Source organism: Zosterops lateralis, assembly GCF_965231275.1.
Source record: "Zosterops lateralis genome assembly, chromosome: 29".
Classification (NCBI taxonomy): domain Eukaryota; kingdom Metazoa; phylum Chordata; class Aves; order Passeriformes; family Zosteropidae; genus Zosterops; species Zosterops lateralis.
The window spans coordinates 3,235,885-3,262,333 of NC_139789.1; the positions used below are offsets into that span (position 1 = coordinate 3,235,885).

Consider the following 26,449-nt stretch of genomic DNA (forward strand, 5'->3'; position numbering starts at 1 on the left):
GGCCTCGCGCCTGGGTGCGCGTTCGGCTTTTCCTGTTTCACGTCGGGCTCCGAAGGCGATTGAGGAAACGAGGCGGCGTCACACGCGCCCTCCTGACACTGCGCCCCGCGAATGTGACCGGCGCCGGGAGGAACCGGGCCGAGAGAGGGGCTGAGGGCAGCGCCTCGGGCCCCGGGAACAATGTTCTCCCGGAAGAAGCGGGAGCTGATAAAAACCCCCTCCATCTCCAAGAAGAGCCGGGCGGGCAGCCCCGTCCCGCAGACCCTGCCGGTGAGTGAGACCCCGGTGAGGGGGGGTGTAGGGGCAGCAGCGCCCAGGGAACGGCTCTAGAGCCACAGGGCGGCAATGGGGCCCTGGAGACGTCCAGGAGCTCTGTGGGAGAGGAGAGAAACGAGAAAGAGCCCCACTCACGGGGCTGGGGCGGCGGGGGAAATTTAGTTCGGATGAAGGTGACGGAGCAGCCGCCGAGGGTGGCGGGAGGGCAGGAAGGGAAACAGAGGAAATGGGGGGGCTCTGGCCGAGGCTTTGGGAAGGACAGAGAGATCACAAACATCCCTGGGGACCAGGATGAGAGCGGGGCGACCGCAGGAGGCTCGGCCAACCGCGGTGCCTCGGCTCTGCCGAATATTTATTTATTGACGTGTGGACCCCCCTCCTCCTCCCCTCCTCCGGTGCCGGAGGGGCCAGGAGGAAACGCCACCGGCCGGGGCTCCCCGGCGCACCCCGCACTGCCCGCCCCGCGCCTGCGCCCCACTCCCGGGGCCGGGGCCACACCGGGGCTGGCGCGATGCGCCCGACGGCGACCCGGAGCCCACCCGCGGCTCCTTAGCGGGGGACACCCGTCCCCATCCCCGTCCCGACCTCCCGGGAGAGGGGCCCATGGGTGGCGGCCAGCGGGATGCTTGGCCGGGCTGCGGGCAGGAAAAGCTACAGCCCCTCGGCGGCGGCGGCGGGCAGAGCCCACCCGCCCCAGCGCTCCCTGGACTCGCTGCCCCGCACGCCCGCAGTGAGGCTGACGGTACGGCCGGGGGCACCCCGGGGCGCCCGGAGGGAGGGATGGGGGTGCCGGGGCCGCTGCAACTCGGGAGGACCGAGACAGGGCTGGGGTGGCCACAGGAGTTTTGGGGTGGAGGTTGTTCTGCCTCATCGCAGCCCCGCGGTGGTTTGGCCCCCCGTGGGGACGGTTCCCCCGTTCGCCCTCGCCCGCGGAAGCCTCGTGCTCTCTCTCAGCGCTCCGTGGCTGCGCTGCTGGTGCTGAAAACACTTCCGGCCTCGCCCGGCCGGGGATGCTCAGACCCCGCGCGTTCGTGTCGCGGTGTTTCCCGGGGGTCTCTGGTGGGAGCTGATGGGGGGGTTGAGGGGCTGCAGGGTCCCCTCCCCAGCCCAGGGACTCTCGCTGGGTGTGTGGCTCTCAAGCCGTGCACAGCTCTGAACAGTTCCAGTACCAGCCCCTCTCTCAGTGCAATTTTAGCGCAAGAAATTTGGGGCTTCCTCCATCTGTAAAATACCTGCAAAGCCCCCAAAACAGCCTGGGAGGTGTCCCTGTCTCTGCCTCCTCCCCCAGCAGGGGAGCAGCTGAAAAAGAGGAAGAGATAGGCGGGCCGGATCCTGCTGCCATTTTGCAGTGTTTGGGTCCCCAGCCCCCTGGGATGGGCAGTCCCATCACTTTGGTTCTGGGGTGAACGTGTCACCCACACCATCACTGTGTGCCCCTCATGACAAACACGGACCCACAGGAGCTGGCAGGGGCTGGTGGGGGCAGCCAGTGAGCGCCCAGACCCTGCCCACTCTCCCAAGATGGTCCCCAAAGGGGACCCATAGCTGGGGAAACTGAGGCACGACACAGCAGCAGGGTCTGGCACCAGCCCCCCGAGGCAAAACAGCTTGTTCCTCAGCATGGCGGTATGGAGGCTCCTGGGGTGCTTCCCTCCCTTCCACGCTGTGCCCTCACACTCACCCTCCTCCCCAGGACCTCTCCCGCAAGGATTGCCTGGAGGCACCGGGCTCCAGCGTGGGGGAGCTGCCCGCAGCCAGTGCCAAGCTCAGCAGCAGCCCCAGCGCCGTGGGCACCCTGAAGCGCCCCACCAGCCTGAGCCGCCATGCCAGCGCCGCCGGCTTCTCCCTGCCCGCCCCACCCCGCGCCGGGACCAAGGGCCACAAGACCCCCATGTCCTACAGCCCCATGGAGGGTGGGGACAGTCCCTTCATCGACCCCGAGGACATCTCCCAGCTGCTGGCGGACGTCGCTCGCTTTGCTGATGCCCTGGAGAAGCTGCGGGACATGGTGCTGCGTGATGGTGAGTGCCCACCCTGTGCCAGACACCACAGCACCCTGGCACAGACACACCCGTGGGTGGGGGTCTCTGCCTGGGCCAGAGGACACCAGGACCCCCAGGGGACGGTGCAGCCACAGTCAGAGGTGGTGGGTGAATGGTGGGTGAGTGGAGCTCAGAGCCAGGATAACGCGGCTTCCTGCGCGAGCTATTTTCATCCGCCCGTTTTCCTGTTTACAGCACAGCGGTGCCAGCCGACTGCCAGGGCTCCCCAATCCCCGCAGGGTGCCTGGCATGGCCCCCCAGCCCACCAGGGCGGCCAGCAGGAGGGGCTGGGTGGTCTGCAGATTCACAAGTGGCTCTCCTTGCCCGAGGGAACACAGGGAATGCATCTATCCCGTGGTCTGGGGGTATATGACATCATGTCCTGGTTTTGCAGAAACCCCTTCCCAACCCTGAGCTGAGGGCTGGGATGGGGAAGGGGCTTTGCCTGGCTGGGCAGTGGTGTTGATGCCCCATCCCTGTGCTTCCTTGAGGGAGGTTCCTCACTTCCTAACCAGGCTGTCAGTCTGCAGCCCTAGCCCTGCACTGTGGGGTCCTGACCAGACCCCTGGGCTGGCGACTGGAGCCCGCAGAAGGGAGGGTCCTGGGGGTAACCTATGGGATGCAGCAAGCCTGGCTGGACCAGGCCCATCCCTCCCGGCTGGGAGCGTCCATCCGGCAGGAGGGAGGGAAGGAAATGGAGGAAATTCCCGAACTGCTTTCAAGGGAAAAAGTTACTACGGAGGAAAAAATGCCTCAAAGGTCAGACTGCCCCCTGGCCAACAACAGGCTGGGCAGGAGACACCACGGCTGTGGGGAGGTGATGGACAAGCAGGATGTGACCATGCCAGTCCTGGGAAACCCCGAGGCCAGGGGGGGTTTGCTGCGTGGTCTGGGAGATGGCAGGTCCCTGCCTGGGAGGTGGCTGGCAGGGGGTGGCTGGGAGGTAAACAGTGGAGGGACACAGGGCAGGGACGTGGGATGAGGATGCAGCATCTCAGCCCCCCTCTCTTGCAGACCCCAAGGAGCCCCAGCAGCAGTCGCTGGCCCACGAGTGCCTGGGTGAAACCCTGCGCATCCTGCGCCAGGTCATCATCAAGTACCCACTGCTCAACACCCTGGAAACCCTGACAGCTGCTGGGACCCTCATCTCCAAAGTCAAGGGTGAGACAGTGGGGCTGGGAGCTCTGTCCTGCTCCCTTCCTGCCCCATGGTGGGATGGGGGGGAATTGGGGAGCCCATGCAGGGGCTGCCAGGAGTGGAGCTGCCCCATGGACTGGTGGAGAGGGCAAAAGGATCATCTGCCTCTTGGTTGTGGTTCAGCTTTAAGGGTGATGTAGTGTTCAGAAATTACAGATCCTGCCTGGGGGTTTCCAGGCACAGCCACAGGAAAAACACTGAAATAATCAGATCCTGCTCCTGGCAGCCTCTCTGTTTATGGAGTGGGGTCTGGGAGGTCAAATCCCAGCTGGGCACCACCTCCCACTGCTGTCACCCACGGCTAGGAGGTGGCTGCACCTACCACAGGCATAGCACAACCTTCTGAGTCACCCACAGCTTCCTGCTGTTGGACCCAAGAGCAACCACAGGGGACAGGATGGCAGGAGAGCTGCCATGAGGCTGGTCCCACATGGGGTTGGGAGGGAGTGGGCTTGGAGCAGACCCCTCCCCATCCCAAAGAGCTGACACGGGGTGTGCCCAGGAGCCCTGGCTGCTGGTGTCCCACAGTGTGGGAACCTGCCAAGTGCTCTTGGCCCCAGTTCCTGCTGGTGGTGGTGGTTTCTTGTTTGACTGCGGTAAAAGCCCTCCTGGAGGAGTTCATCCTGTTTGGAGAGGGCTCTGGAGGAGCCATGAGGCAGGGCAGGCAGTGGAACAGGTCCAGCAGCACTTTTCCAGCAGCCCTGAGTAACGGGAATAAACAGAAACAGGAGCCAAGGGATGCTGTCAGGAACGTCAGTCCTGGGAAGAAGGAGGGGGAAACGACAGTGCTGGAAAAATCCATCATCCATAGGGACGATCCTTCCCACTGCTCCCTTGATTCACCCCAGCCCCTTCCCCAGCCCTAAAGCCCCACCTGGTACCAGCATGAACTGGCACATCTTTCTGCTGAGACAGGGCCGGCTGCTTGTGGCAACAGGGCTCCCACATTTCCTCACCTCCAGGTTTCAACTACGAATCCAGCAATGAGGCGGACAGGCGGGAGTTTGAGAAGGCCGTGGAGACCATCGCCGTGTCCTTCAGCAGCACGTAAGGGAGTTTGGGCAGCCATCCCCTGGGGACAGCCTGTGTCACTGTCCCTGTGCTGAACCCAGCCGTGCTCCTCTCCCCACAGGGTGTCCGAGTTCCTCATGGGGGAGGTGGACAGCAGCACCATCCTCTCCATTCCACCCAGCGATCAGAACCAGGTGAGCGATGCCCGGATACCTGGATGCTCTCACCACGTGGGGCTCAGGATCACACAGGGCTCTGGCTGCTCCCCTCAGCTCTGGTGTGAGCCCAGGGGACGGTGTTGTTGCTCCAGTGACAGTACCATTAGCTCCTGGGCACAGCTGACTTCCAGCAGGGGCCAAAAGGCTCCAGCAGCTCCAGCTGCTCCCCATCCTCTTGGCTGACCAGTTCCTTCTTTCCTAATTCCCAGACTATGGAGAGCCTCTACGGGGGGACTCCTGGGTCTGGAGGAGATGGAGTGCCCTCAGGCATGGACAGCTACGACACAGGTAGGCAGGATGAGTTTGGGTGCAGGGTTTGGGGTCTGTGCAGGAACTTGCACCTTCCCCGTCATCGCTGCCATCCTGAGCCACACCTGACTCCTTAGCTGGGGAAAGGCAGCAGAGCTGGTGGCACTGGGGCTGGCACAGAGGTGGGGGTGTTTGCACTGGAAGCTCACGGGGTGTCCATCCCTCCACAGCCCGTCCTCCAGCAGAGGAAGTGGATGTGATGCTGCAGCGCTGTGAGGGGGGCATGGACGCTGCCCTCCAGTACGCCAAAACCATCTCCAAGTACATGAAGGACCTGAGTGGATACATGGAGAAAAAGACCACGCTGGGTGAGTGGGGGGACAGCAGTTGGGTCCCTTCTGGAGCAGGGCTGAGCTAAAGGACAAGTTGAGGTCCCTCCTGGAGGAGGCCGATGCTGCCAGGGCAGTGGGAACCTCACTCCTCAAGTTCCTGATTAATTTTTCATAAGGAGATTGGGTTCCACCAGGGAAATCCCGGTGTCTCGTGTGTCTTTTCACTTTCAACCTTTTCCTTCCAGAGGCGGACTTTGCCAAAATGCTCCAGAAGATGGCAAACAGCTGCAAGCAAACCATCAGTCAGGAGGTAAGTCTCCAGGTACCTGAAGCCCCCAGTGCCAGGCTGGATTGGGAGCCAGCAGCCCTGGAGAGCCCATTCCATATGCCCCAGCTTGAGAAGACATGGGGGGACCTCTCCAGAGCTCTATCTGGAGAAATTCAGGATATTCAGCCTTACCTTGCCTCTGGCTCTTCCTCTGTGAAGGATGCATCTCCTTGGGCTCACCCTGGGTGCTGGGACTCAGGGAGATGTGTTTTCCCTCTCCCCAGACCAACATGCCCTTCCTGTCCATCTATCTGCTGGCCCTGGATCAGGACATGGACCACAGCTCCTCAGTTCTGCAGGCAGCCAACACCCTGCAGCAACAAACCATCCTCCAGGTGAGGGGACAGGAGGTCCTTCCCGGGGCTGGAGGTCCTGGTGTTGCAGAGGTGGCTCTTCTTTAGCTCAGTCCAGAGGGAAACTGCATCCAGCACAATCCAGGCTGTGGATTTTCATCCCTGGCACAAAACAGTGCCTGTGACCTGTCCTGGGAGTGATAGTGACCACCACAGGGCACTTCTCCATGCAAAGTCTTGGCCAGGGCAGAGCAGGAGTGCTCAGCTCATCATGGGGCTGTTCCTCCCCATGCAGCCACTGGTGCTGAGACGCCTGGAACACGAGAAACGCAGGAAGGAGATCAAGGAGCAGTGGCACCGGGCACAGAGGAAACTGGTGAGTGACTGGGTTTGTGCTCCCAACCACAGCCTGGAGCAACTCGTGACAGCTCCTCTGAGGGTGCTGGGCACCCTGCCCTTCTCCAGAACTGTGTTGGATGCCTCTGCTGTGCTGGGGGACCCTGGCAGAAGCTGGTGACCCCCTTGTTGGGCTCCATCCTCACCCTGGCTCTCCCTCTGGCAGCAAGAGGCGGAGGCGAACCTGCGCAAGGCCAAGCAGACGTACATGCAGCGCAGCGAGGAGCACGACAAGGCCAAACAAGTGGCAGTGAAAGCAGAGGAGGAGCAGCAGCAAAATACAACCAGCAGCATCACCACCAAAACCCTGGACAAGAAGAGGCGGTTGGAAGAGGAAGCCAAGAACAAAGTAAGGGGGTGACAGCTCTGGAGGAGCCTCCATGCTTCTGCTGTGCCCTGAGCCATATGGGGTCAAGTAATCCTCAGGAATCCCTGGACAAACAGGGTCTAAGGGGCTGTTCTTATTCTCCTCACCTCTGAGCTATTCCCATCCCTTGCTCTCCCAACTCTCAGGCAGAGGAGGCCATGGCCACGTATCGCACCTGTGTGGCCGATGCAAACACACAGAAGCAGGAGCTGGAGGACACCAAGGTGAATTGCCTGCGGCAGATCCATGAAGTGATCAAACAGACTGACCAGGTCATCAAGTCGGTGAGTTAGGGCTGGGCTGGGGTGTCCCCAGGGCAGGAGGTGGCTGTGCCCTGCCCTGGAGAGCTCAGAGCTGCCTTCCAGCAGAGCTGCCCCTATTCCAGAGGGCATTTAGGTGGATGCAGAGCTCCCCTCTCCCTCATACTCAGAAAAGCGCTGCTTTGTTCTCCTGATTTCCCACCTAACCTGGCACTCCTCACATGCCAGCCCGCCAAGCTCACATCTGTCCCTCTCCACGTCACTTTTAGGTCACCATCTCCTTCTACCAGCTCATGCACATGCAGACAGCACCGCTGCCTGTGAACTACCAGACTCTGTGTGAGAGCAGCAAGCTGTACGACCCGGGCCAGCAGTACGCGTCCCACGTCCGGCAGCTGCAGCGCGGCGACGAGCCCGACGTCCAGTACGACTTCGAGCCCTACGTGTCCCACAGTGCCTGGTAAGGGAGAAGAGGGTTCACTCCTGGGTAATGCTCCAGTTCAGTCGTGTTCACTTCATTATCTCCCGCCACCCACGCTCTCCTGCAGGAGGCAGGATGCTTTCAGCATTCCTGAAGGCAGCTCCTGCTGGGAACTGCTCTCTTGTCCTTCAGTGGATGAGACAGGCTGTTGGGTATTTAGGAGACTGTGATTCCCAAGAGTGGTGGATGGCAGTTGTGGATAAAGTTTCTGAGTGTCCTTCCTTCTTTCCCATCCACATTCCCTGTTCCCCTCCAGGTCTCCCTTTACTCGGGCACGGAAGGGCAGCTTCAATGCCAGCGAGTTCTCGAGTGCAGAGGGGGCTGGGGCTGGCTCGGAGGGAGCAGCAGGAGCCAAGGAGTCGCCAAGTGGGGCTGGAGGGGCTGAGAGAAGAGGTGAGTCTGGAGACCCAGAGTTCTGCCCCATGTCCCCCCAGGCAGGAGCAGAGTGGGACCCCCAGGGTACGAGGGGCTTTGCTGGCAGGAGCAGGACAGGCTGGGAACCTCCCAAAACTGGATTTCCTGAAGGACACTAAATCAGATCCATGGCATTTTGCTCCCTAACAAACCATTGCCCATCTTCCCATCTCCCCTTTCCTTGCTGGAGGCACCAAACCCCACCAGCAGCTTCCCAAAGTCATTCCAGTTTCTCCTGGCATCCAGGCTGTTCTCCAGCCGTTCCCTCCCGAACACAGAGAGCAATCCCAACGGACTGTGTGTTCTCTCTGCAGGTGGGAGGGGACACCAGGTCCATAAATCCTGGCCAACCACTGTCGCTGATGCTGACAGCAGCCTGGATTCCAATGCAGGTAGATATGGGAGCAGCCCAGGAGCCCCTCCCAGCACAGCCCATCTAAACCCAGAGGTTCCCAGTTAGGCAGAACCATCCCCTGTTTCACCTGCCTTGTGAGAACACTGTTGTAAATGACCGTGCTGAGCCCAGTCTCCAGTGGGACTGGGTGGGATTTGATGGAATGGGGTGAGCTCTCAGAAGAGAAGCAGCTTTGCAGGTGATTGACTGCTCTGTGGGTTCTCCTTGGACAGGTGAATTCAAGCTCCAGAGGCTGTCATCCAACGGCACTGCATCCTCCAGTGAGGAGGTGGAGGAGAAGGAAGGGACCACCACTCCCTTTGAGCAGAGTAGGTGACAGGGTGGAGGGGACAGTGCTGCTGCCACAGCCCCCACCACAGCAGAGCTCCCTGCAGGCTGTTTTCCCTAAATTCAGTAGTTCTGCAGGCAAACCCAACAATTGCTGGAGGTGTCCCCAGCTGCCCCGCCTTTCCTGAGGGATGAGCCCTGCTTAGACCAGTGACAGTGACAGTCCTGCTCAAGCTGTGCCTGACCTCACATGTCCTTTTCCATAGGCATCAATGGGATCACCCCGGAGCTGGCAGCTCCCACAGGGCCCTTCCGGAATGTTGGTTTGTCCAAGGCTGCCCAGACCCATCGGCTGAGGAAGCTCCGTGCCCCTTCCAAATGTCGGGAGTGCAACAGCTACGTGTACTTCCAAGGAGCTGAGTGTGAGGAGGTGAGCTGGGAGAACTGGGGGTGGAATCCAGCTCTGACCATGGTCAGGAGGGCATTACTTCTGTGGGGAGGGTTCCTGGTGAAAAATGGTGCTTTTCCTTGGTGCTGCAGCATCCCCAGGGTATTTTTCCTGTCTCCCACCATGCTCTGAGCAGTGCCTGGTGTCTCTGTAGCTGCCCCTCACCTCCACGTGTTCCCCTCTTCTCTTCCAGTGCTACCTGGCCTGCCACAAGAAGTGCCTGGAGACCTTGGCCATCCAGTGTGGGCACAAGAAGCTCCAAGGGAAGCTGCAGCTCTTTGGGCAGGACTTCACGAAGGCATCTCGGGGCAGCCCGGATGGGATCCCCTTCATTGTCAAGAAATGCATTTCGGAGATCGAGAAGCGGGCCCTGAAAACAAAGGTGACTGACACTTCCCTCTCCTCCTCCTCAGCTGGCTGAGCTGCAGGCCCTTGGAAGGATCCTCTGGAAAACCAACAGGCTCAACTTCAGATTTCCATAGGGCAGGGAGCCAGGGATGAGTTTGGCACAGATACCCCAAACTCTGCCTTTGGAAAATCACCTCTCCTGCTTTCCTATGAAGCAGGAATGACTGAGCTGGAAGGAGATCTCCCAAAATGATTTCCCAGAGGGATTTGCCACTCCAAAAGGAGAGGGCGGGAGTACACAGCTCACTGTCCCATGCAAACATGAAGAGGAACCTCTCCCCTCTCTTCAGCTCCGCTTTTCTGTCTTTCACAGGGCATCTACCGAGTTAACGGTGTCAAGACCCGCGTGGAGAAGCTTTGCCAGGCCTTTGAGAATGGGAAGGAGCTGGTGGAGCTGTCTCAGGCCTCCCCCCATGACATCAGCAATGTCCTGAAGCTCTACCTGAGACAGGTGAGGTGCTGGTGGTGCCTCATGGCAGGGGAAGGAGGGGAGTTGTGTATACTCAATATTTTCTGAGCTTGAGAGGAGCTAGCTCTTCACAATCTCAGAAAATATTGAGTCTACAGAGTTGGGCAGAGGAATCAACCTGGCAGCAAGAATTCTGCACAAGTTGGGCTCAGTGACTGCAGATGGGGCCACAGTGACCCCCCCCAGCTCATCCCACACACGTCACTGCGGTCACAGCCACAGAACAGCAACATAACCAGGCACCAAACAAGGAACGCTCCACCCCTTCCAATTGGGGAACTGGCTACCCAAAAAGGGAAGGGGCCAGCAAAGGTCACCCTGTAGGGGGTTGAGTCACATCCCCATGGGGTGGGCTCTGCCCCTGGAGTCATCCTGGGGTGGGTTTAGTGGGGTCTCTACCCCTGAGGTCACCCCATGGTGGGCTCAGTAGGGTTCCTGCCCCTGGGGTCACCCCATGGTGGGCTCAGTGGGGTCTCTGTCCCTTGGATCACCCTGAGGTGGGTTTAGGGGGGGGTCTCTGCCCCTGAGGTCACCTTGAAGTGGGCTCAGGAGGGTCTCTGCCCCTGGGATCACCCTGGGGTGGGCTCAGTAAGGTCTCTGCCTCTCGGGCCACCCCAGGATGTGCTCAGCCTCAGAACTCCTCACCGAGTACTCAAACTGTCGTTGAAAATACTGTCACCCACATCCTCCCACAACTACCACCGCAAGGCAGAGCACAGAGGAAGCTGCTTCTGCTTCACAGGCAGCTGTGGGTTTAACTCTTTGTGCTGCCTTTTTTCTGTAGCGCCCCCTGAAGGGCAGCTCTGTGTTACCTCACAGGGATGTCCTTGGGCTCCTGCACATCAGGAGTCAAGGACCCTCAGTGGCCTCCATGGTTTCTCCAAAGACAAGTGGAGTGGAAAGAGAGGGGGAATCAGTGCTGAGCCCCAACCTGCCCCCAACCTTGCCGCAGAGAAAAGGGTTAAACTTCTTCTATAAAGGGGTGGATGGAGGGAACCTGCTCTGCTGAGAGCAGCCAGCCCCCAAAACATCCGTTGAGGGCGCTCTGAAAGAATCCCCAGCCTGTGAAACACCCAGCAGTCAACACCAGCTCTGTCTGCTTCACACAAACTTCAAAGCAGAGCTTCCCCTGCTACAGCCCCACCTCTGCTGCAGGCTGAGCCCTTCACATCCTGTGCCCTTCACATCCTGCCTCCCCCACCCAGAACAACCCATCTCTGTCCTCTTTCCAGCCACCCCATGTCCGCTGGGGAACCTCCAGCTGGGCCCACTCCAGACAGGGATTTTCCAGGAAAAAAAGGGAATCCCTACATCTCAACCCAGCAGGGAACACCCCGGGAGGATCAAACACTGCTTTTGGCTTGAACTTCACAAGTGTTCCTTGGCCAGAGGCTAATGAGGCTGGATTGACACGCTCCAGGAGATGGATAAATAAATATCCCCTCCGGGGAGAGGTTTGAGGCACTGCAGGTCACAGACTCTGGACCTGGAATGGATGGAATTCTGAAATGGATGTTAAAAGTGCTCCAAGCCCTCTCCAAGCTGGCCTCGAGCACTTCCAGGGATGTTTCTCACTGTAGAAATGCCCCAGGTGTCGCCAGCTCAGCAGCTCGGCACAGGTCCAGGTCTGGTGGAGGTGGGAGCTGCTCCCAGGACCAGGATCACGTCTTCTCTTCTCTTTTCCTTGCAGCTGCCAGAGCCCCTCATGCCCTTCAGGCTGTACAACGAGCTGATGGGGCTGGCCAAGGAGAGCCTGCAGGGCGGAGAGGCCAAGGGCCGGGGTGGGAAGGGGGGCCCCGAGCTGGTGGACAGAGGAGCTGACACCGACCAGGTGGTGCTGAGCCTGGTGCTGAAGCTGAGGGAGCTGCTGAAGGAGCTCCCCTCTGAGAACATGGCCACGCTCCAGTACCTCCTGCAGCACCTGAGGAGGTGAGAGGGGCATGGCCAGAGCCTGTGTGGCTGCTGGGCACCTTCCCTTTCTCCCCTGGGGTGGGGAGGTGAGTGCAGCCTCCAGGAGGAGGGTCCATGGTTGCAGCTGCTTCTCTTCCCCATCCTGAGGGTCAAGTGCTCCAGCCCAGCATCTCCCCCAGCCCTGCCCATCCACTCCTCTCCCTCATTGTTCTCACAAGCTGTTCCTCCCCCTCCCATCCAGGATCATGGAAGTGGAACAGGACAACAAGATGACCTCAGGCAACCTGGGCATTGTCTTTGGGCCAACACTGATGCGCCCCAGGCCCATAGATGCCACAATTTCCTTGTCCTCACTGGTGGATTATCCCCACCAAGCTCGGATCATTGAGGCACTCATCATCTTCTACCCCACCATCTTCGAGCACAAGGACGTGGCACTGGTTGAGCCGGGCAGACACGGCTCAGGCAGCACAGAGGAGGAGGCCAGTGGTGCTGAGCGGGTAGGAACCCAGGGAGAGGGGGCCCTCAGGAGATGTTCCATGAACCTTCCCTGGAGTCAACTCTGGGGGAGTGAGAACTCTCCTCTGTGCCCTCACCACCACTCCTGTTCCCTCCCAGACTGTGGCTCCTCTTGGCACCAGCCCCTACCTGGAGCTGCCTTCAGAGAAGGGGAATTTGGCTTTCAGTGCTGACTCCCTCGCAGGTCAGTGAGAGGCTCTGGGGGTTCCTGGTGGGTTGCAGGTCCCTTGGGAGGCACGGAGGGCACACAGACCCATCCCCTGCCCCAGGGACCCTGGGTTTGTTGCATGAAGCTCCTGCTGATGCCACAGTGCTGGGCTGGAGGGTGGCACAGAACTCCTCTGTCCCACAGAGTCCGGTGACCGCTCCGTGGACTCTGACTCAGAGCTGGAGGACAGCGCAGAGCCACGGACACACCTGACCAAGCAGGGGAGTGAGACCAGCACTGAGGAGGTTCCTTTCTACGATGAGGGGAGTGAGGGGCTGCGGAGCCGGAGCTGCAGCGTGGGCCAGTCGGATGCAGAGGGCTCTGCTCCCCGCTGCAGCAGCCCTGGGGATGAGCAAAGCGACGGGGAGGAACAACCTGAGAGCCACAGCCCAGCCACAAACCAGCCTGGCAGCCCTCGGGGCCGCGGCAGCCACGAGCTGCAGCCCCGGCTCATCTAAGCCACTATGGACACTGGGATGGACAAAGGGGCAAATCCCAGAGGCTGCCCAGACGCTGGAAACTGGAATTTGGAGGGGTGGAAGGGACACGTGGCAGCCCAGGGAGGGTTTGGTGTGTCAGCTGCAGGTGAGCCCTGCTGGAGCTTTCACACAAAACCCCTGAGCCCCTTGGTGCCCGGCCAGGGAACGGGGTCACAGCCTGCTGGGACCCCTGGCTCCGCCAGGGCCATGAAGGACCTTGCCTGGAGGGAGCTGAGTCTGGGCAGACCCTCCACTTTTTCAGGATTGGGAAGGAACCCAGGGCTGTGCCTGTGCCAGGTGTTTTATTTTTGCTGTGCTCCTGAATCCCACACCTGTGCTATGAGATTGAGGTTGGATGAGTCGAAGGACCTGGTCATCCCTGATGGCTGAGGCTGGAAGGGAGCCAAGGCTGCCAGGGGTGACATGAGGACAACACTCACTCCAGATGGACAAGAGAATGGCACCACAGGGACAGACGGAACTGGAGGCAGCTCACTGGGACAGGGACACAGCCAGAGCAGCCCTGGGGTTGGGGTGAAGCCCCTGCACCATCTCACCCCAAGCCAGGCTTGGCTTTGGGGCTGTGCTATCTGCCAGGATCTCAGGGGACATCCCTCACTGGCATCTGACTGAACTAGAGTTCAGGATGGATTTCCTGAACTTCAGCACTGTGTGGTTCTGGCCCAGCTGATGGTATCTGCATTGCTGCTTGGATTGACAGGTATTTGGATTGGTGGGCATTTTCTCACCTTGGTGGGAGCCATACAAAGAGCAGCCACAGGCTGTGGACAGCCTCAGGGCAGATTTGCCTGGCTGCAGTATCCTGTGCCCTGCTGAACTCGCAGGGTTTGGTCGTACAGTTATTTCAGCTCCAAAAAGCTGCACTGCAAGTCCGCAACTAACTGGGCAAGGGGCAGGTCCCCATGGGGACAAAGTTTTCCTCTTCCTTAGGGCCACCACGGCCTGGATCCAGCCCCAGCCCCAGTCAGTGTAATTTTGAGCTTCATTTTCCGTAAAGATATAAGCCAACGCCTTCAACATGACTCCACTACCTCTGCTGGCAAAGGGACTAAAGCCAATACGGTTTTTGTATTTTTTAAAGCTATGAGACTTTCCTGCACTGAAGTACAGAGAATCAAGTAGAGTGTTAGCTTGGAATGAGCTGAGAGCCTTTCTTTTTGTTCTCCTGCTTGTGGGAGACAGACCAGGTGGTGCTGGGGGGGCTCTCAGACACCTTGGTACTGCAGAACCAAGCAATGGACAGGAGGTTTGAGCCCTCTGAAGTCGATGGAGAACCCATCTCAGCAAAGGTACATAAACCCAGGTTAACTCACAGGTTTGGAACTGAGCCAGGGAAGCGCTGGAGACGCCCAGGATTTGTTGTGCCCTCCAGCTCTTCCACAGGATGGTTGGATTTTTCCAGGGCAGCAGGAGGATGTAGGAATGCTGCTGCCACGGCGGTACCGCGTGTGTGTGAGGGTGGGTGAGGATGATGAGGGTGAGGGTGAGTGTGAGTGAGAGAAGGGGCTAAAGCTGCGCTTAAGCTTCCCATAGTGGCAGCTCCCTCCTGGTTGCGTTGATTTTCTGTTTGTATACAGCCTGTGCCGCTGGATGATGCTGCCTTGCTCTGTTCCCGTTGACAAGCTCCCAAAAAACCAATAAAAGCAGTGTGTCCTGACCTGTGTTTGTCCTGGGGATCAGGGTCTTCCAGGCTCCCCCAGCAGCAGGAGGCCAAATCCAAGTGTTTCTGGCAGAAAATGTGAAGTTTAAAGCCCCCCAGTGTCCTGGGATGGATTCGAATGAGTCAAACTGGGGGTGATGAGCAACTCTCCACTGCAGTGTCCAAACACCAGGGTCCCAAACCAAGGGACAGGGCAAGAGATCAGGGAAGGAACGAGGTAAATCTGAACTGCAGCTTCCAAACTGCCCAGGGCAGCTGGTAAAGGCTCTGCAGGGCTCAGCCACAATGCAGAGTCCCAGCAGGAAGAGATTCCAAACATAATGAGAAATACAGGAACTTGCTGAGTATCGAGGCTTTGCCACAGGGAGAGGCTGAGCAGCACCACAGCACTGAGGGTACAAACCTTTATTTCAAACAAGAGCCCACAAAACAGGGAAGCAAAAGCTTTTCCCACTTGTTTCCTCCCATCGCTTCAGGTCTCCAAGGCTGAGTCCTGGATGAGACTGAAGGGTCACCACAAAGTCCAAGCTGGAAGACAGGGAATGAGCCCAGGGATGAGGCTGCAGAGAAGGCAATGTGGGAATAGAATTTCCTTGGCCATCTCTAAAATGCAGGAATCTCCGAGTGCCTGTGAACTGCTGGTGGGAGTCACCCACCTCCTCACACCTGGAAGAGAAGGAGGGATGAGAATCACTTCCTGCCCCTGACTTGATCCTGCCCCAGGTCCCTCTGAACACCCCAAATCCCAACGGGCACAGCCTGAGCAGAGGCACAGAGGAGCCTCACCCTGCTCTCTCCCCAACAACTCCCTCCATGAGCCATTTAAAACTGAGACATTTCCCTGGAAGCAGCTGCTTCACACTGACCTTGGAACATCCCCTGGCACTGCCCAGAGCCCCCCCCCCAAGCAGGGGGTCCCCTCATCCTTACCCACTGTGTCACTGCACCAGCCTGTAGGTGATGTACCTGCCCGCTGTCTCGCTGGGCCTGATGATCTTCACTACCTGCAAGGCAGACACAGAGCTCAGGAGGAGGAGGAAGAGGAGACACTTTTCCTGCTCCAAAATGCCCTCAAGGATCATCCCCTCCCTGCCCTGCCACAGGGAGCTGCTGTCTCAGCACACTCCTCTCACCTGGCCACGCTTGATCCCAAAGTACCGGGCCACGGGGTCCCCAGCCTGGATCCTGGGGAGCTGGTTCTCCCTCAGTTTGCTGTGCTGGGAGTCAAGGAGAAGCTCTGGACACACCACGGGCCGTTGGCAGCTCGTGAAACAGAGAAATGAACCACGGCAGGAGGAAAGGTTTTCAGCCCAAATTTCATCACACCTGAGCAGGAGGGACATGCAAAGGGACCCAAAGGGGCACCCAAAGGGACACCCAAAGGATACTATCGGGCCAGCAGCTCTGTTACTTCCTCCTTTGTCATGACCACATGCTCTGGCACCAGCTGCAAACACAAGAAAGGCTGAGGTGAGGCAGCAATTGGAGACAATGTTTTTGGGAGGGGAAAAGGAACAACTGTGTCCCTCAGCCCAGCCAGAGGCCAGGAGAAGGACTCTGGGAGCAGCAGGAATGCCACCAGCACAAGGGAGGGACCACCCCACCCCTGCTCACCTCATGCTCTGTGATGTTGATGAGGAGCTCCTGCTGCAGGAACTGCTCCAGGATGTATTTGGGAGCCATGTCAACCAGGGACTGGAAGGAAAAGGCCCATCAGAGGTGGCTGGGGCAGCCCTGGCAGTGCTCAGAGCTGCTCCTGGGTAAGCACCTGGGCTCACACAGACACAGGCAGGCTGGGAACGAGCACATGGAACTCCTGGAATGGGGAAACATCTCTTTTTCCCTCCCCAACCTCCTGACTGCTCCTGGGCCCTCAGCTGTGCCACTGCCACCAGGAGCAGCTGCTCTGGTTAAACACATTTGGGTTTAGAAATGCATTTCTCCCACCCAGCAAGTGTTTTCCATATAGAGAAAAGTTTAAGATTCACCCCTTGCATTTCTTATAAGGTAAAGAACCCCCAGAAACTCTTTTCTGTTCTGACAGTAATTGGCTCACTACAAGAGATAAGCACCTATTGAACCTTTTTGCTGTTCTTCAAATCCTGCACCTCTCCCTATTGGCAGCAAGCCAAACTGTCCCCCCTAAAATATTAAGTATTTAGGAAGGAGCACAAAAGAACTAGGAGGGTTTTTAGAGTGTTTCTAGCAGGTTTTCTTGGACACCTGTGCGTGGCTTTTTTTTTTTTTCTGTAACATTTGTTATTTTGTTATTTTTCACTTTTTAAACCTTTTACTTTTCAAAACACCTCTGAAGAGCAGTCTCACTAAAATTATTTAAAGCCAATCCGCAAGGGCTGGACCCTCAGAGATTGATACATTCACACGTGGTTCATAACACCGGCCACGTGTTAAACTCTATCATTTGGGTGCTAAAAAAGAGCCTGTGCTAAGGTACAACAGGCTCCAGCAAAAGCTTTTATCTGGAGGGGAAATCCGGGCTTTTATTTACCCACAACAACGCTAAGAAACAGAGAGGGAAAACCTTCTTGGCCCCCCCAGGAGCCCCGGGGTGGGACACGGCCCTGTCCCCACAGACCTGCTTGGCCGAGGGGGTCATTCCCTGCTGCACCACGATCAGTGCCCGGGTGATGTTCTCCTCCTGCATGCGCTGGCAGTACATCTTGATCGTCTTGATCCCCACCTTGGGCTCCTCTGAGGAAAGAGCCAGACCCGGGATCACCCCACACTCTGAACCCGCCTCTCCCAGGGCTCAGCCGGGCCCGGGGCACCTGAAAGCCCCCCTGTGCTCCGAATGCCCCCTGAGGGCACACCGGGATCACCGGGACCCTCCCCGCGCTGCGAGCCCGGCCCGGCCCGGCGCTGCTCACCGGGGAAGAACACGAACATCTGGTCGGTGGGATCATCGTTGTGAGCCACCAGCACGGTCAGGTCCGTGCGACGGGGGCGGCCCTCGCTGGGCTTGTCCCCGAACTGCGCCTTGAACTCCTCCAGAGTCTGGTCCAGCTCGTCCTGGGTCACCAGGTACCCGCGGTCGTGGCAGAGCTGCGGGAGAAGCGCCGGGCTCAGGAACGGGCGGGCAGACCGGCCTTCACGTCCCCCCACCTCCACCCCGCGGCCCCGCAGCGCCCTCAGAAATCCCCGCACACCAGGCTCGGCCCCCCCGGTCCCCACGTTCCCCCGGACCTGCATGATGGTCTTGCGGATCTTCCACAGCCGGTACGTCTCCTCCTCGTCGTCCATCTTTCCCGCTGAGGCCCCCGCGCGCTGCCCGCGCTGCCGCCTGCCCCGCGCGCCCGCACAGGCGCCGCCGAGGCGCACACGGGGGGCCTCAGCCGCGGTGCCTCATGGGAGATGTGGTCCGCCACCAGCTGTCCCCCGCCCCTGGCTTCAGAAGGAACTGGTGTCGCTCTGCTGCTGCCGAGGTGAGTCTCTAGGTTGGGGCGGCTCTTTTCGGAACCTGCGGCCGGTTGGGAGGGAATCACAGCCCAGGAGGGGCCGGCCCGCAGCACCTGACTCCACACCCCGCCCTTTGGTCTGTCCCTCCCCCCCGACCTCGTGGTCTACCCCGATAAACACCCCCGCGGCCACCCCGCCCACCCTGCCCTTCTATTGGTCAGTTTTGCATCAATCATCCCGCCGAGGTTGCATTTCTGTGCGCTGATTGGCTGATGCGGCAGAGGGGGCGGTGTTTGCGCGCGATGGGCTGGGCCGGCGCGGTGCGGGGCGCGCTGTGGTCCGGACGGGCGGCAGCGCGGGCAGCGCTATTGGGACCAGGGCTGGGCGCGGTGCGGAGCATGGTGAGTGAGTGCGGGGCCGCTCGGGGAGCGCGGCTCGGCCCGCTCCGCCCCGGGACCGGTCTGCGCCACGGGGGCCGGGCCTGGGGCTGGCTCTGGGTCTCTCCTGTGGGTGCCCGGGCAGGCGGCGGGGGCTCGGGCCTGGCCTGGCGGGGGCGCGGAGAGGCTCCCCTGGGGAAAGGGGGGCGGAGGTGGCGGGGCCTCCGCGGGGCTCCCCAGTGACACCCCCGCCCCGCAGTGTGCCCAGGCGGACGACTGGCGCTCGGCCAAGGCCATCTACGACTTTCACGCCCTTGACATCGATGGCAACGACGTGTCCCTAGAGAAGTACCGGTAGGACGGAGGGCCGGGGGCCCGGGGTGGCGGAATGCGACAGCGGGCGAGGTTGAGCCACACGGGCTCTTGCGTAACTCCTCAGGCCTCGCCCGGGCGGGTGAGGGGACTCTGCCCGCGCCCTGCGGGGAAGGGCCACTCATCCACCCCCTCTGCAGGGGCTACGTCTGTATCATCACCAACGTGGCCTCCAAATGAGGGAAAACCCCGGTAAACTACACTCAGCTTGTCGATTTGTACGCCCGATACGCTGAGAGGGGTTTACGCATCCTGGGCTTTCCCTGCAACCAGTTTGGGAAGCAGGTACGTGGGCTGGGGCTCGGGGTCCCCGGGAGTGTCGGGACGGTGCAGGGACCCTCACGGTCCCGGTGTGGCCCCTCAGGAGCCCGGGGACAACGCTCAGATCAAAGCATTTGCTGAGAACTACGGGGTGAAGTTCGACATGTACAGCAAGATCGACGTCAACGGGGATGATGCTCACCCCCTCTGGAAGTGGATGAAGGAGCAGCCCAAAGGGAGAGGCACCCTGGGCAAGTGAGTGTGGGAGGGGGAGCCCTGGGGACTCCCAGCCCTGCAGCCAGCAGGGAGGGCTTGGCTCAGGGCTTGCCTGGGGGTGAGGAAGGGCTTTTCTGCCCCAAACTCACTCTCCTGTTTTTTCTCTCCTAGCGCAATAAAATGGAACTTCACCAAGGTAGGACACTGTTGCCTCCTCTGGGCTGCACCTCCCTCTGGGGAGCTGGGTGGGGTCCCTGAGGCAGGAGGGAGCCTCACACTGGGCTCTGCTCTGTGCTGTTACTGCAAGTGTCAGGGCAGGAGCATCCCAAGGGGTTCCTGTGTCTAGAGACCCTTAGGAATCCCGGCCCTGCCCAGAGCACAGCTGAGGGGGAGGCCAGTCTGTGGGAGCAAGAGCTGCCACACCCCCAGCAGCTCCCTGGGAGCCCTGGCCTCGCTCACCAGGGGTTGCTTCACTCCCACAGTTCCTCATTAACCGAGAAGGTCAAGTGGTGAAGAGGTACGGCCCGATGGACGATCCCTATGTAAGTGCTGCTGCCCAGGAGGAGGGGAAGGCCAGGGATGTTCCGGGGGTACAACACTCTCCCCTCTTGCCCACAGGTGATCGAGAAGGACCTGCCTGCCTACCTGTAGCTCCGCTCCGCTGTCCCCCTGCCCGTCCAGACCCCGCTGCCCGTGGAGCCTCCTCCAGCCCCATGACGGGCTGCCTCCAATCCAGCTGCTGGTGGGGCAGCCCTGACCTTTGGCGTGCACCTGCTGGACAGAGGCTCCAGGGGCTGTGGCTGCTGCAGGCAGGAGCAGCCAGAGCCCCCTCACAGTCACTGGAGTCCCCTTGCAATAAAGAGTTAGGAATGAGCTGCTGTGTTCGGTGTGGGAGGGAGCAGGGATGGGGCCGGGGCTGCTGCGCTGCACCTGCTGAGAACCTGGAGTTTGCTGGGAAGCCAAGACCTTACGCAACTCCTGAGCCAAGCACGGATAATCCTCAGTGCTTAGGAGGAAGTGCAAATCCGGCATGATCCGTGCTCCTGAGGGGCTCCCTGGGCAAAAGCAGAGCTGGGGAAGGTTTGTCCCCTCTGGGATCCCTCCTGTCCCCTCTGGGATCCTTCCTGTCTCCAGGAATCCTCCTGGCAGGGCAGGGCAGCAGAGGGGATGGGTCCAGGAGTGGTGCAAGCCCTGGACAGGAGAAACTCCTGCAAAACAGAACCCAGTCGTGTTGGGACATGGCAAAATATCCCCTGCAGCCAGGGATGTGTCTGACCACAGCGAGCAGGATCATCCTCCTCCTCCTCGGGGCAGCGTCTTGGCACAGCTGTGCCCAGCCAAGCCCAGGGAGGCTGGTGTCCCATCCTGGGCAGGGACAGCTCAGGTTCTGCCATGCAGGAATGCTGCTGCACCTCTTCCCAGGGCCTGGGAAGTGCTGGGTCTCCCTGTCACATCCACAGCCCCCTCGGGGAGTCTGTCCCAAGGAAAAATCCCAGGGTCTCCCAAGTCTGACACCCCTGCAGAGCCTCCAGCCCAGCACATCAGGGATGCTGGGAGGATCCTGCTCACTTTTAGGGATCACTCACTGGAGGTCACCCCATCCCTCCTCCCAAAGGATAACCAGGCCAGCAGTGCCTGGATGAGATGTCCCAGAGCTGTGGCAGCTCCTGCTGGGGGAACACACTGGAACAGAGGTTCCTTTATCTGTATTTTTCCAGCCAAGCCAGGAGGGAGCTGCGTCATCCAAGGCTGGCGCCCAGGCTGGATCCAAGCAGGATCCTCCTCTGCACAAGCAGTGGCTTCTCCCAGGGAGAGGGGGAGGCCTGGGACAGCCCTCAGTACCACCGAGTTGGTGATTCAAGAGTTACAAAGTCCAGCTGCCAGCAGGATGCTGGCCCAGGGATTCCTGATCCAGGTCCAAGCTGGGCTCCTGGGGCAGGTTGGATGGACCGACAGACAGAGACAGAGCTGGGAGTTACAGAAACCTCACATGTGGCTTCTGTTCCATTTTTACTGAGCAGAATGAAAAATTATCCTTCTGAGGCAAGTAGAAAATTCAGGAATTATTAGTCCAAGGCACATATTCTAAAAAAATCTCTTTACATATATACAACTTAATTATAAATATACATAGAAACAAAAGGCAAACAACAAGCAGATTAAAAAGTGCCAACACAAAGGTGTCAGGGAAGAAAACAGGGACTCATTAAAAATACAATCAGTAGGACAAATGCAGAATAATTTAGTTAAAAGATAACATTACATATTATTAACCCTGACAAAACGTGGGATCGAGGCAGGGAAGGGATTCCTTGAAGGTGCTCTGTCTTTTCAGAGACCAGGGAGGGAGGATTGCATATATTTTAAAGTTAAGGTCAAAGCCACCAGGTAAGGCTCCGGTGACAGCAGAGGGTGCCCAGCAGGGAATTCCCCCTTGCTATTCCTGAGTTTAAACCTCTTTGAGCTGGGTTTTCCCGGCGTCCTTTTCCCTCATAGCTGAGAATTCAGCCCCAAGCGAGCAGTGCTTTAAATAGGGGAGGGTGTGGAGAGAGGGAGCCTGGCTCTGGCTGAGCCCGGGGGAGGCTGCTGGGGTTGAGAGAAGCAGAGCTAGGGGAGAACAGGAGCCCCCGGGGCAGCAGCAGGGCTTTGGGGGGGCACAGATGGCTCCCCCATCTTTGGTGATCACTTTGAGGTAAGGAGGTGAAATGTGCCCCCAGCCGCAGGGATTGAGCCTGCCCTGGTGCTGAGCGGCAGGTGCCAGCTGGGGAGGGGGGTAAGGACAGGCCCCCAAAACAAAATTCAGGGACCACAGTAGCATCACAGTGAGCCCACTTGTGTGGCACCAGGGAAGGTCTGTGACCTCGGGGTGTCGGGGGTCAGCTCCTGGCACAGCCAGAGCACAACGCTCCGGACACAGACCCAGAGCAATTCCCAACACTAAACAGGGCACTGGGCCAGTCCCTGAGCCCTGGGGTGACATGGGGGTGACAGTGTCTGCCCAGAGGAGGTGACAGCACCAGGCACTGTGAAGCTCCAGCCCCCTCTAGACTGCCCTGTTAGGGCACACAGGAGCCCCTTCCCCAGGGGCTCTCAGAGGAAGGGCCAGGTCAGCCAGGGATGGTCCCAGGTTCTTCCCTGAAATCATCCCAGTCCCACTTTTAGCAAACGCTTCAATGCCTTCGGTCCTGGGGAGGAGGCAGCAGGGAGTGGGGCTTTGCAAAGCAGCCTTTGTTCTTTGGTATCCAAGGAGAAGTTACAGCAGGAGCAGCCAAACTCCAAATCCCGGGCGGTGGCAGTGACGCTGCACACCCTGAACAGTGACTCTGCACACCCTGGGCAGTGACAATGACACTGCACAACCCGGCTGGGCTGCCGTGACCCAGACTCCTGGACTGGGGTCCATGGCCCAGCCAAGGACAGTGGCAGGACCAGCGGGATGCCCAGGTGAAGGGACAACATGTGACAGCAGGAAACTGGCCAAAGCACGTCTGGTCATGGTGACCTGGTGAGGTTAAAGTGCAGGACAAGGGGACATGTGTCCCTTCTGCTCTGGGGAATCCTGCTGGTCCTGGCATGGCTGAGCTCTGACAGACTCAAGCTCTGTCACGGTGGGGGTGCAGCCAGCTCTGGCCACTCCCACGGAGCTCAGGCAGCCCAAGGTCCCTTCACAGAAAGGGCAGCACAGGCAGTTTCCAATCTCTCACTACACCTGCTCAGCCCTGCCAGAGGACACCTGAGCTCAGCATCTCCCAGCTCCTCTGGGACAACATTCCCTTCTCCTTCATCCCAGCCTGCCAGCACAGCCTAAGAATCCACAGCAGCGCTGGGGCAGCCCAAGCTGGGGCCTGGGCCCCCACCCTTCCTTAACTGACCAGCATGTGGTCAGTGGGTCATTCCAGAGCCTGACCCTGGCCCTGCTGGCGTGGAGGGCTGGGGAAGGCTCGGACACTCAGTAGTCTGCAGGGGGTGGGCAGAGGAGGGCTCTCCCCTCAGTCCCACTTGGGCACTGACCTGTGAGCAGGACTCAACCCAGCAGAGCCCCTCAGCCCAGTGGGACCCGCTCAGCTCCCCCTGGGCACGTTCCATACAAACCTCTACATGCCTGACTGAATATTATATATAAATAAAATTCCCTTTAAGGAACTCCAGGCTTTTTCCTTCCCTCAAAACCAGAGCAGGGTTAGTCCAAACCAGCAGAAAAGTTAGGACTCCTCAGCTCTCACCTCTGCACCAGAGGACATGGATCCACAGCAGCATTCCCAGCTGGCATTCAGAACTCTGGGAAAGGCCCACTGAATTGGATCACGCTCTTGCGCTCCTGGGAGGGCTCGTTGAGCAGCATGTCCTGCAGGATCTCTTGATAATTAATATTCGCATCTTGCAGGAGAAAATCCTCCTGTGGCTGCTGCAGGGAGACCGGAGGGGGCAGGGCGGGGGGCTGGTGCAGCGAGGGGCTGGGGGCTGTGCTGCCCTCCAGGCCAGGAGCATAGCTCAAGGAAAATCTGTGCTGCTGCTGGGGCTGCAGGGCGGGCTCTGAGAAGCAGAACACTCTGGTCTCTGGGTTCAACACCACGTCGGGAATGCTGTTGTTGGGAGGGCTGTAGGTCAAGTCCAGGATCTCGTCCTGGACTAGAGAGGGCAGGGGCAGCCCAGGCCCTGGCAGCATGCGCAGTGGCAGGGAGAAGGGTGAGCTCTGCTCCTGGGCCTGGAGCAGCCGGCTGTGCTTCCGCTTCACGTCCTCATCCATCTGCTTCAGCTCCTCCCGCACCCTGTGGACACAGCTCTCGGGAATCTTTATCCCTGGGGGAGGAACAGACATCTGTCAGCTCTCGGGAATCTTTATCCCTGGGAGAGGAACAGACATCAGTCTCCTGAGGCACAACCTTTCAACCCCTGATACAGGAAAACCTTATCTCCCCATCACCTGTGGCTAAGTCAGACCAGACTTGTCATGTGGTTAATTATCTCTGAAAACCTCCTTAGCCAGCAATAAACATTCTGTCTTGGTGTGAGAAAGGAAAATTAGTGACTGCAGAACACAAGCATTTTTACAACTATAAAAGACCACTATGATTTTCATGAAATCAGAAATCTCTTACACACTCTCTGAGTGTGTGGGGAGTTCTCCTCAATGACCAAGACATGGGCATCAAGTTACTTCCCCTGAGGATTGAGAGAAATTAAGGAGATTCTCTGCACACCACTATCATTTGTTGGTAAGCAACATTAACTCCTAATTTATACTATTACTTTGCCAGCTATAGCATAAGTACCTTTATCTACTAGCAGTGTTTCTTTTGTTTATCCTGTGTAGTAAGTAAATCTGTTTATGTCTGTTTTCCTTGGCCTATTCAAATAAATAATTCATGGCCTGATTGGTCATTATTAAGAACTTCCAAGTGAGAGTGGATTTTGGGGTGCTGTCTACTGCCAGAAACCTGTCAGAGGCAGGGCTTGTCTAAGCTCTCCCCTCTCCACTCATAACATGCCCACAGCACTCTGTGAAGGGATGGAGCACTGTGGGGACAGAGGGAAAGGGCAGCAGCACTGAGGGTGTTCAGGAGGATGATGGGCCTGGCTCACCCCCTCTGCCCCAACACATCCAACTCCCCTCTTTCCCACAGGGTCACCTCAGCAGTGGCTGCTCCTACCCCTCATGCTGGAACATGCCCCTTTTAAGAAGGGAATCTTGGTGCTGGGCAGCTGGACCCCTTCCCCCTGCTCTGCTCCCCTTTCCAGCACTTCACCCACCGACTTGTTTCTTCTTCTCCTTGGTCTTGAGGCGCACGATCTGCAGGTAGCTGCTGCTGGTGATGTCTGCCATGACGCCGGCGATCCTGCTCCACACGCGCAGCAGGGCCCCGCACAGCATGTAATAGTGCCTCAGGCGCATGCCCTGGAAGCATTCCTTCCCCTCCTGGATCAGCTTGCAGCTCTTGTTCCTTCAGGGACCATGGGAGAAAACCACTGGAATTAGCACAGGTTCCTGGAGCTGAGTGGGATTCACCTCCCCACAGCCTCCCCCCAGTGCCACAGTCGGGGACTCCAGGGTGCAGGGTTCTGCCTAGGGAGGGAGGATGTGGCTTTAAGCTGAAAGTGGGGAGATTTAAATTGGATTTTGGGAAGGAATGCCTCCCAGTGAAGGGGGTGAGGGCCTGGCACAGGCTGCCCAGAGAAGGTTGCCCCATTTCTGAAGTGTTCAAGGCCAAGCTGGATGAAGCAACCTGGTGGAAGGTGTCCCTGCCCATCACCGGCATGGAACTGAATAGGCTTCATTTAAGGTCCCTTCCAACCCAAACCATCTGAGATTCTGTGGCAGGCTGGGGCTGCAGCTGCCTTACCACACAGCATGGTTACAGTTCTTCAAGGAGAAGTGGTAGCTGCTCTCCCAGTGCTCCTTGGCTTCCTCAGGCACCACCTGCAGCGGAACACTCAGCATTAGGAATTTTCCACTGTCCAGGATGAAGAGATGTGAAATCCAGGGCTGGGAGTCAGGACACCCAGTGCTACCACCATCCCTGCCCATCCACAACAGAGCCACCAGGAGCTGTGACAGGGTTACAGTGAATGCCTTTCCAACCTCCCCCAGCCCTCACACTGGAGGCTGCAGGTCCCACCTACCCGCCGGTATTTCTTCTGCAGACTGTCCAGGCTCTCAGGCTGGCTTTGCTTCCCAATATTTGGCTTGTAGAGGATGAAGTTCTTCCCACGGCTCTGCTCTGCCAGCAGACAGGTGTGTTTGTTGCCTCGAACCTGTGGGGTACAGCTGATGGTCACAGGCACAGCCTCCCTCCCCAGATTTTTCCAAATTAACCCTTTCCTGCCAGGATGGAGATCCTTGGAGGCATTTTCCAGCCCTCAAGAAGAGTGAAATCATACAACCATGGCAGATTTCCTGCTGGAATCACCCCTGAGCTGAGATGCCATCCTGGCAGAGCCCAGGGACATACCTTGTAGGAGAGGTAGAACCCATCGTAGGTTCCTGTCAATTTGAGCGACTTCTCGTAGGCTTCCTCCCACTTTAAGCCTCTGTCAACGCTGATCTGAACAGGGACACACAGAGGGATTTGTAATTCCAGATGCAGGACAAGTCTGCCTCAGAAATCTCCCCTCAGCACAGCCTAGAACCAGGCAGAG

The 26,449-nt window shown here is 58.8% G+C and overlaps 4 protein-coding genes across 7 annotated transcripts in view; 2 read left to right on the plus strand and 2 right to left on the minus strand.

Annotated features, from left to right (window-relative positions):
* The first annotated feature begins 117 nt into the window (after positions 1-117).
* Positions 118-14,657, plus strand: ARHGAP45 (Rho GTPase activating protein 45). Of its 2 annotated transcripts, none has more exons than XM_083879879.1 (23): positions 118-270; positions 1,970-2,297; positions 3,333-3,479; positions 4,478-4,562; positions 4,648-4,720; positions 4,954-5,032; positions 5,224-5,361; positions 5,571-5,635; positions 5,878-5,988; positions 6,242-6,322; positions 6,509-6,691; positions 6,856-6,993; positions 7,239-7,429; positions 7,707-7,843; positions 8,179-8,256; positions 8,492-8,587; positions 8,813-8,976; positions 9,188-9,376; positions 9,716-9,853; positions 11,562-11,800; positions 12,024-12,282; positions 12,401-12,485; positions 12,654-14,657. In XM_083879879.1, the coding sequence occupies exons 1-23, from the start codon at positions 181-183 to the stop codon at positions 12,965-12,967; spliced, it is 3,408 nt and encodes a 1,135-aa protein (XP_083736005.1). In that variant the 5' UTR covers positions 118-180; the 3' UTR covers positions 12,968-14,657. The 2 variants fall into 2 exon arrangements, with proteins under 2 accessions (XP_083736005.1, XP_083736004.1); XM_083879878.1 differs by lacking the exon at positions 118-270 and adding an exon at positions 849-1,018.
* Positions 14,658-15,059: 402 nt separating this feature from the next.
* On the minus strand, positions 15,060-17,999 carry POLR2E (RNA polymerase II, I and III subunit E). Its single transcript, XM_083880172.1, has 8 exons — positions 17,874-17,999; positions 17,558-17,732; positions 17,266-17,381; positions 16,284-16,364; positions 16,058-16,116; positions 15,803-15,881; positions 15,600-15,673; positions 15,060-15,335 (listed from the first exon to the last, which is right to left on the minus strand). The coding sequence occupies exons 1-7, from the start codon at positions 17,928-17,930 to the stop codon at positions 15,608-15,610; spliced, it is 633 nt and encodes a 210-aa protein (XP_083736298.1). The 5' UTR covers positions 17,931-17,999; the 3' UTR covers positions 15,060-15,335; positions 15,600-15,607.
* A 389-nt stretch (positions 18,000-18,388) lies between these two features.
* GPX4 (glutathione peroxidase 4) lies at positions 18,389-20,185 on the plus strand (the record flags this gene model as incomplete). Its single annotated transcript, XM_083880203.1, has 7 exons — positions 18,389-18,487; positions 18,723-18,817; positions 18,976-19,120; positions 19,200-19,351; positions 19,484-19,508; positions 19,795-19,854; positions 19,931-20,185. The coding sequence occupies 7 exons, from the start codon at positions 18,389-18,391 to the stop codon at positions 19,961-19,963; spliced, it is 609 nt and encodes a 202-aa protein (XP_083736329.1). The 3' UTR covers positions 19,964-20,185.
* A 1,088-nt stretch (positions 20,186-21,273) lies between these two features.
* Positions 21,274-26,449, minus strand: part of SBNO2 (strawberry notch homolog 2) — a 43,087-nt gene continuing 37,911 nt past the window's right edge. For all 3 annotated transcript variants that reach the window (XM_083880002.1, XM_083880003.1, XM_083880004.1), the window contains 5 exons: positions 26,263-26,355; positions 25,934-26,065; positions 25,654-25,730; positions 25,064-25,254; positions 21,274-24,112 (listed from right to left, as the gene is read on the minus strand). In XM_083880002.1, the coding sequence (XP_083736128.1) occupies positions 23,583-24,112; positions 25,064-25,254; positions 25,654-25,730; positions 25,934-26,065; positions 26,263-26,355 (1,023 nt within the window). In that variant the 3' untranslated portion in view covers positions 21,274-23,582. The remainder of the gene's footprint in view (positions 24,113-25,063; positions 25,255-25,653; positions 25,731-25,933; positions 26,066-26,262; positions 26,356-26,449) is intronic.

Bases quoted from the DNA above. Each gene is read 5' to 3' on its own strand.
- POLR2E (XM_083880172.1), bottom strand. From the start codon at position 17,930: ATGGACGACGAGGAGGAGACGTACCGGCTGTGGAAGATCCGCAAGACC. The intron at 17,733-17,873 runs GTCCGGGGGAAC...CTTCTCCCGCAG, and splicing joins TCCGCAAGACCATCATGCAG to CTCTGCCACGACCGCGGGTA. The intron at 15,882-16,057 runs GTATCCTTTGGG...CTCCCAGCACAG, and splicing joins ACAGAGCTGCTGGCCCGATA to CAAACTGAGGGAGAACCAGC.
- ARHGAP45 (XM_083879878.1), top strand. From the start codon at position 899: ATGCTTGGCCGGGCTGCGGGCAGGAAAAGCTACAGCCCCTCGGCGGCG. The intron at 3,480-4,477 runs GTGAGACAGTGG...CCTCACCTCCAG, and splicing joins CCTCATCTCCAAAGTCAAGG to GTTTCAACTACGAATCCAGC. The intron at 4,563-4,647 runs GTAAGGGAGTTT...CTCTCCCCACAG, and splicing joins GCCGTGTCCTTCAGCAGCAC to GGTGTCCGAGTTCCTCATGG.